Raw genomic sequence first — 9,127 nt, forward strand, 5'->3', positions numbered from 1 at the left:
TCTCTCTCTCTCTCTCTCTCTCTCTCTCTCTCTCTCTCTCTCTCTCTCTCTCTCTCTCTCTCTCTCTCTCTCTCTCTCCTCTCTGTCTATCTATAATTTCATGGAACAACCTGGTAATCTTGAATTTCACCATCTGTTACAAATGATGAAGAAGTATAGAAATTTTATGAAGAACTTGAGAACCTCCCTCCCCCCAAATCAAATCAACACATACTTTATTGCTTAGTGACTTAAATGCAATGGTGGGCATGGGATAGTGAAAAATATGTTGGAAAACATGATTGAGGAGTAAGAAACAAAGATCAAAGGCTTGTGAATTATAAGGAGTCTCATATCTATATATAATGAAAAATGTCATCAAGAAGAAAATTTGAAGGCATTGGGCATGGTGAGCACCAAATAACATCACAAAAATGAACACCCTATTTAAACAAGGAAGAACTGGTTACCCATGTAGGGAGTCATTTCAAAACAACCTAATAGGGTCAGACCACCAACCTTTTAGAGAAAAGATATCAAATGAGATGAAAGAACATAAGCCAAAAGATAGGACATGCAATCAAGGCAGGTCCAGCCTGGCCAGGAAGCTAGGTGGTGCATGGATAGAGTGTAGGGTCTGGAGTTAGGAGAACTGAGTTCAAATCTCTCCTCAGCTATGTGACCCTGGACAAGTCTTTTAACCTTTTTTTGCTTCAGTTTCCTCATCTATAAAATAAGCAGGAGAAGGAAAGGGCAAACCACTCCAGTATCTTTGCCAAGAAATGGGGTCATGAAGAGTTGGACACAACTGAACAAAAAGTACTTGGCCTATTTAAATAACCCACTGATGCCTCCCCTCCCACATATGAAACAAATAAAAGAACAGATATTGGCAAAGGCTGTTGACATTTCCTTGGGAAGTTTAACTGATACATATCAATGATGTAACCAAAAAGTCCTAGGAACTACCTCAAGACAGGAAACATCTGATCTCCTCACTAAGCACAGATATATGGTAGCCAAGAGCATTATTAGTTTAGAATACAAATTAATTTGCAAATTCTTACAGAAGAAGATGGCGGAACATTATGAGCAAGAGAATGTCATAAAAGAACAAGAAGAAAAAGAAGGAAAAACAAATTGGTAGAAAGTTTGGTGAGAGATTCAACCAAGCCTGATCATCCTGAGGGCAACCAAGGATGAAATGGAAGGTGGAAGATGAACAGGTGAGAAATATAAATTCCTTTCTCCTTTAAGCACAGCAGAAACATCACATTCACATTCTGTCAACACAGACTACAGTAGGCTCTGCGAGGAAGAAGAAACGACACCAGAGAAAACAAAGATGGGAAGGACAGCTGGATTAGGCCAAATATACACAAAAATAGACAGGCTGGAGACAACATAATCTTTGGAAGCTTTCTGAAAGATCAATTCTTGTGATAGTTAAACAAAAGCAAACATCTGAGGGAAAATCTCAAGCCTTATTTATTATTAAGAAACAAACAGGCAACCAAAAAGACATCAGTATTGGCCAACCCATACGCCTACTTTCCCATCCTTACAAAAGATTTTATGTTTAAATAGTTTACACAAACATCAAAAACATCTCTGTGAAGGCATGAACCAAGGAGGCTTTTTCACTTTTTTTTTTTTTTTGGCTTTTTGGAGGGCAGTTGGGGTTAAGTGACTTGTCCAAAGTCACATGGCTAGTAAGTGTGCCAAGTGTCTGAGGATGGATTTGAACTCAAGTCCTCCTGACTCCAGGACTGGTGCTCTATTCACTGTGCCACCCGACCACCCCCTAAACAGCATTCTTCAACAAACTCTATCATCACAGGCACACAATTCACAAAGATGTGTAGACAGTATATGATCCTACCATGTTTATTGTTTGTGGATTATAACAAAAACCCAACATTTGATTTGGTAGACCTTTAAAGGCTCTCTTACAACAAGGTGATTCACATGCATGAGTAAAAATCACACAAAGTTCTTTGAAAGAGATAACAATAGATAATTTACTCAATGATCCTCCTTATTTGTATCAAATGAAACATAAAACAGGGAGATTTTGCTTACCAAACACATTTGCTACTATTATGAATGACGTTCAGTGCGAAGTCCAAATGTGGATCCTTAGAGACAATAGGCCCTTCAGACATTTCTGTTTGTAGATGACTTTGTGCTGGAACACTGTGGACTCTCTTAAACAAGTCGTACCTAAAAGAGTCTGCCTTATCCATAGTATTTGGACAGGAAAACCAAGTGGATGAAATAAGCTTTTTGAGGGGCGGCTAGGTGGCAAAGTGAATATAGCACCCACCCTGGAGTCAGGAGGACCGGAGGACTGGATTTGAAATCTGGCCTCAGACACTTATCACTTACTGTGTGACCTTGGGCAAGTCACTTAACCTCAATTGCCCTGCCCTCTCCCCTCCAAAAAAACAAAAAAAAGCAAAAAGCTTGTTGTCTAGACTATGATGTACTGTTGGATGAACAACCCATAAATCCACTGGTACACAGACCTCAGACAGACACTATAGAAGAATAGTGGATTGGACCCAGAATTGGATAGAAAGTGAGCTGAGTGGCATTTGGGAATTTTTTACAGTACTTTTAAGGACTCAATAATCTTCTATTACTAATGAATAGCTGGGATGTTAGGGATTTTGCTTGCATCTCCCATTGCTGGGTCTCAATGATAGGGAATGAATTAATTGGATTGTTGTGGGGTCAGCCAGCCCTATGGTACATAAGAGAAATGAGATAGTACAGTCTCCTAACAGTGATTGGCAAGACATCCAAAGGGCATTGGAGTATATATTTCCAACAAATAATTGTAGGGAAAAAGTTGTGTTTCAGAAATAAATGACTGGAAATAAAGGTGGTTCAGGGGTGTTATAAGACCTAGTGATAACTGATAGACAACCTACATACTCCAGTACCTTAACACACAAGAAACAACAAGAAACCCAGAGGAAGTCCCACCCCAACCCAGTAAATTGGATGGACCACTTACATGGCAGACTATTACAGGAGGACATGGGCACTTATGCATTTAACCTGCAGACTAGGACTTGTAACCTCTCTGCCCTTATACAGACCATGTTCAATCATAGGGTAAGACCCTCCTGCCACCCAATGTCTTTTTGGCTTGCCTCACCCTACTCAGAAATTAGACTGGAAAATCTTGAAATATAGCTCATGTCCAGGTCTCCACAGAGGCGAATTAAAGGGGCACTAATTCTCACACAGCAACTCTAGATAACAGTGCATCCTGGGTGCTTCTCCACCTCATAGATAATACAGAAACAACATAATGTATTCTCAGCAGCTCATAAACATTCTATAAAATCACTCTTCCCTCTCCAGTGAGCTCTTCTGCCTTCCCCATCCCCTCTCCCCGACCACAGTTTTGCGGACACATACAGTCATTCTGAGTCCATCTGTGCTTTGGATAATGCTCAAAAGGAAAATAAATTAAGGCTGCCAGAAGACAACCTGCTTCCCATTGGACCTGCAACATTCCATCCCCCCGACCCCCACTGCTCCCATTTTCCCACCCAAATGAGGGAATGTTATATTACTTTGCTGGTCAGTAAATTCAGTTCATATCGTGGAAATGTTTTTGTGTTTATTTCGTACACACGTTGCATTGAATTATTTGGGTGCATGTTATCATCCATCTTACTCTTACCTGCCCTCCCCCACCTCCATCCCCACCCCCCAGCCCAGTAGCATGTAAACTTCTTTAGGGTAGATACTGTTTGTTCCTGTCTTTATATGTCCAATTCCAGCCCAAGCCCACAGTAGGGGCTGCTTGGTAAAGAGAGATTGTATGAAGTTGATCAGGGAACTTCACAGATTAACCTCCTACACATACACTGTTTTAGAAGGTAAGTGGTAACTTCCATTACTAGAAGAAATATTTGTGTAATGAGATCCCAGATCTGTGGAAGTCCTAGTGTTTATCTCCATATCATGGACACGTGAGCTTTGAAGGACCAGATGGTCGGTTATGAATCCATCTTCTTACCTGTTACATGGTCTAGGACGAGGCCTTGCTCCTACTGGGTTCAAAAATGTTTGTTGAACACATGCTACATTTTAACTAGACTTTTTTCAGCAAAAGTTGCTTCAGAACCCTGAAGTATAATTTTCCCTAGGTAAATGGAACTTTTCTTTTAGAGGACTACCAGAAAGGCAGCCTTCCCTTGGGAATTGGACAAGCACTTGAATTGTCATACTTGTCTTTAAAGAGAAAGAAACATTTACTGTGTCATCATTAGTTCTTGACTCCAAAAATGTAGGACATTCGATTATTTGCCATAAAACGCTGAAAAGCAAAAATTATCTCAAACTTCATTATTAGTGTAATGACAGTAGCTATTAATAAGCTTCTGAGTACAATTAGATCTGATTCAGAAAATTTAACATTAAGGACTACTGAATGTAAATTAAAATGAATGTTAAAGACTATTGCCTTAAGTCTTTCCCTCTTCCAGTCCATGCTCCACTCTACTCTCAAAGTGACCATCCTAAAACTCAAGACTGACCGTGATACACCCTTCAATAATCTCTAGTGGCTTATTACCCCCAGGATCAAATATAAAATCTTCTGGTTTTTAAAACCTTCATTACCTTTCCACTCTCCTTACTCTTGACTCCCCACCACATACTTAATGATGCAGGGATTTTTTCTTCTTTTTCCTAACTAAAGGGCCCATCCCTTGACTAACTTCTTAAAGAGGCCTATTCACTGAATGGGCATTGCCTCACTCTAAATGAGTACCTAAAAAGGCCTTAGGGTCTCCCATTGCATCCTGGGCCATCTCCAGTCATCCTGATGGATATCTGGCCACTGGACCTAGATGGCTCTGGGGGAGAAAGTGAGGCTGGTGACCCTGGGCAGCCCTCCCTCACTCAAATCAAAATCAACTAGTTATCATCTCCCTGATGCCATGGCCCTCTTTGAAAATGAAGGACAAACACAATACAAGTCACTCTGCCTCCAGACTGTGCTTCTGTATTGGCCGTCTTCCATGCCTAAAACTAAGTCCCTCCTCATCTCTGCCTCTAGGTTTCCCTGGCTTCCTTCATTTCCTATTTGCCTGCTATCTCCCCCATTAGACTTTGAACACTTTAAGGGCAGTGTCAATGACAATATCAGGAGACATGTGAAAATCGGGTTTATTACATGAGAAATGAACATGCATCTCAAAAAGACAAGTTCAAGACAAGGACCCCTTAGCAGCCCTTAACTTCAGGGACTGTCTTTTCCCTTTCCATCCCCAGTGCTTAGCACAATGCCCAGTATATAGTAAGCGCTTAATAAATGCTTCCTGACTGCCATATAAAGCAAAACCAGAGACAGCTCTGTCTTTGGTTAAATTGCCTTTGTAAGTCACATTTGCCGCTGGCTCTTTTTCTTCCTCAAAATAACCGGTGCCTCTACTCTCTCCTTAAATCCAAATTTCCTTATAGACGGACAAAAGAAAGCAACATGTGCAAGCTGTTAAATAATGATAAGCAGTTCAGCTAATCTAGTATACTCACAGTTAGTCACTCAGAACATGCAATATATCCTACTCCAGAGCACCAGAATCCAAAATTTTCATTTTTTTTTTTTGCTCAAGTCTCTTCTAAGAATAAAGTCACAAGTAAATCGGTCATCTATTTTTAGCTTGACTAATTCTCTTTGGTAAAAATTCTGGTATTCTAGTTTTAAGTGAAGAGAAAAGTTGGGATTGATTAAGTTAAAAACTATAAATATAGTCATCTCATGAAGAGAGGGCTAGAACTGTGATGGGAATAGTAGCACATAATCTATAATCAGTTTAACCTGAATGTCCATATGATGTCTATTTTCTTTTAAATAATAATTTTCTCTAAAGAAGAAAGGAAGGGAGGAAGGAAAGAAATATGAAAGAAAGAAAGATGGAAGGATGGAAGAAAGAAAGGAAGGAAAGAAGAAAGCATTTATTAATCATCTACTACATGCTAGACACTATGCTAAGTGCTTTACAAATATCTCACTTGATCCTCACAACCTAAGAGAATGTCTTAAAGAATTCAAGCTATTATCCAATAATTTTTTTTTAAGTGAATGTGATTTCAACTGGCTGTTTTCAATGTGGAATACAGGCAGGTATGGAATGTCTGATGGCATTCTACATACACCATATAGGGAAAGATTATGTAAGTATGACCAAGGACAGCTGGTATGTTTCCACTGAAGATAAGGGAAAATCCAGGGAGTTTTATTTTGCCTTAGATTTTTTTCTCCATCAACACTCAATAAACATTTATTAAGTGGCTACGATATACCAGATACTTGTGCTAATAAGCATTGGAAATACAAAGAAAGGCGAAAAGACAGACCTTCTCTGAGGAGCTCACAGTCTGAGGGAAAGAACATGAACACAACTAGGCAATATATATGTAAGCTATATAAATATAAACATATAAAATAAAGCTCTCTCTATAAAGCTATATAAAGTATAAATTTGAGGTAATCAACAGAGGGAAAGCACCAGTATTAAGAGCGATCAAGAAAGGCTACCTGTAGAAGGTGTAATTTTAGCTGGCACTTGAAGGAAGCCTACCGGTGGGGATAAAAAGGGAAGGAATTTCAGGCATGGGGGACGGTCGGTGAAAATGCCTAGAATTGAGAGATGAGGGGTCTTGTGTGAGTAGCAGCAAGGAGGCCAGTGTCATTGGATTGCAGAAAATTGTTTCAGTGATAAAGTAAAATCACCCTGTGATTCAATGAACATGAGTAAACATTAAGTTCTTGGGGCTTGGTGCCTAGCTAGAACTCGGCACCTAGACACCAAAAATGGCCAAGGGGAGATGTAGAAGGAGCGCTAGCTGGAGTCCTGAGACTCGGATTAGGGCCAGAGCTCTGTCAATTATCGAATATGTGATTTCATTCCTCTGGACCTCAGTGTCCACACCTCTAAAATGGGGAGGTTGGATTCTGAGGTACCTTCCAGCTCTACATTCACGACCCTAGGAGGATGAGAAGGGTGAGTGCCTTCTTATGGAGCTGTCGTTCTGCAAGCTGCAAGTGATAAGGGGAATTTGTCCCATTTTCGCTCTTTGTATTAGACTCGGAGGTGCGGGATTTGAATGCACAGACACCTGGATATGTAAGTGCGGTTGAGGAAGCGGCGGTAGCATCAGCTGCTGCCCAACTATTTGATGGAGGGACGGATGAAGGGATGCCGAGATGGAGGGATGGAAAGGGAGGGATGGGTCGTGGGCCCGCCTCCCGGCCAGACCGCTGCTGTCCGCAGCACGTGCTGCCCCATAGCCTATCCTGATAACGAGGGCGGGCCAGACTCGCCCGGAGGACTCCACCCTGGGGCCCCCTCGCAAACCTTGGATTTCAATTGGCTCTCCGCTCTGTGGCCTCCCCCTCCTCTCTCTTTCGAGACCCCCAAGTCAGTATCTCCGCGTTCTGAGAGATTGGACCGCCCCCCCAGTGCTTCTCCTCCCAGAGCCGCGGCAGGCAGGGAGCCTGGTGGGCTATCTTCCCAAGATCCGTCAGCCTTTTCGACCCCAGAGCCCTGGCCCCCCGCAGGAAACTGAGGCACGTCCAGTCCCCAACCAGTTTACCCAGGGGGCCCTCGCTTTCCCACTCCCCGCATTGCTCCCGCCTCCCGCTCCTCCCCCTCGCCCCATAAATAGCCACATCCTATTTGTCCCTCAGTAACTAGAACCGGCGCCGGCTCAGCCTGCTCTCACCCCTGAGCTGGGCCTGCGGCTGGACCGCGCTGGGCGGAGGGCGAGTGGAGCCCGGCGAGGGGGTGGGAAGGCACAGCCCTGGCCAGGGGCTCCCCGGGAGGCGGAGCGGGGGCGCCCGAGAGCGGGGATGGGGGGGCCAGGAGCTTCTCACCGGCTTTCCCCGGGTTAAAGGCGGCAAGAAAGGAGCACACATCCTCTCCTTCCGTCAGTCTGTCTGTCTGTCCCTCCTTTCCTCCTCTCCTCCCTCCTTCCTTCCCTCCCACTAGCAGCGCAGACAATGACCGACAGTTACCCCTCGCTGCAGCAGCCAGGCCGGGGACCAGGTCCCCACCTTGCTCTCAGGGCAGGGAGGGTACTCACACCTCTCCCCACCTCCCTCCTGCCCATCCTTTCTCCTCCTCCTTCTCCTCCCATCACCGCCCTCGGCAGCCCCTAAAGCCCTCTTAGCAGAACCCCGGTGGCCGGGGCTGCAGCTGGGCCCCCATCCCCAGGGGCAGTGCCGGAGCCCTGGGCGCACTTACCGCTCCCGGCCAGCCCCGGGTCAGCTGCTTCACAGGACACTAGTCACTAGGCTCCCCAGCTCCTCGCTGTTGCCCCGGACCCCCCCGAACGCCGAGCCTGGTTGCAGCGGAGCCTCTCATCCTGTAGCCGCGGTGCCCTGGCCCTCCAGCTGTGCTTGGCCACAGCCCGGGACTGGTCGGAGCAGGTGGAGGTGATCACCGGGGCTCTCAGCCCTTTGCCCCGCGGAGCCGGGGGGCTCCGGGGTGCCTGGGTAAGAGCTGAGCGTCCAGCCTGTGCAAGCTCAAGTCTCCACACTCTTTCATTCCTATACCGGCTAATTCTGGTTTGGCAGGAAAAATGTTGCAGTCACCTCACATGCACACTCTTGTGGCTGGTTGAAGTTTATAGCTCCGGCTGGGGCTGGGCTGTCATCCTTCGGAACTGGTCCCTGAAGGAGCAGCATCAACCCTGAGTTGCAGCTGTAGGTGGGGGGACTGACTCTTCATCCGAAATCACTGCTGGGGTGGGTCAGCAAAGGACAAACCCAAACTGTAGATGGCACAGTTTGCTTATAAAAAGGAAGAAAGTGTTCTTGGAAGTATACCTTCAGGAGGAGGGCTGCAGCAAGCTTCTATATGCCGTTTCCTAGCCTATGTCCTCTTCTCTCAGAAAGGCGGCTGTCCCTATTGGCTCCGCGGGGCAGAGCAGATTAGGGGTTTGAAGTTAGGAAGACCAGAGTTAGAATCGGCCTCAGACATTAACTGGGGCTTCATCTGTAAAAGGGTGGCGTAATAGTGCCTACTTCATAGTGATGGAATCCTAATAAAGCTGCCCCCAACCAAATTCAAACTTCATTATAGGCCTGGCCCTAGTGAACAGCAGGCCCAATGCACCT

At 44.8% G+C, this 9,127-nt stretch overlaps 1 protein-coding gene across 2 annotated transcripts in view; it reads right to left on the reverse strand.

Moving 5' to 3' along the window:
* SLC16A14 (solute carrier family 16 member 14) overlaps positions 1-8,902 on the reverse strand; it is a 55,342-nt gene extending 46,440 nt beyond the window's left edge. Inside the window, exon 1 of one of the 2 annotated variants that reach the window (XM_069104630.1) lies at positions 8,253-8,902. Coding sequence is in view for 1 of the 2 variants with exons in the window: in XM_069104629.1 (XP_068960730.1) it covers positions 7,883-7,924 (42 nt within the window). In the remaining variant the exon portion in view is untranslated. Of the gene's footprint in view, positions 1-7,882; positions 7,993-8,252 lie in introns of those variants that run through there. The other variant, XM_069104629.1, reaches the window with a different exon arrangement.
* Between the last annotated feature and the right edge of the window lie 225 nt (positions 8,903-9,127).

Source organism: Petaurus breviceps, unplaced genomic scaffold (assembly GCF_028583685.1).
Source record: "Petaurus breviceps papuanus isolate PSGF00001 unplaced genomic scaffold, PetGlider_PUasm1.0 688, whole genome shotgun sequence".
NCBI lineage: Eukaryota > Metazoa > Chordata > Mammalia > Diprotodontia > Petauridae > Petaurus > Petaurus breviceps.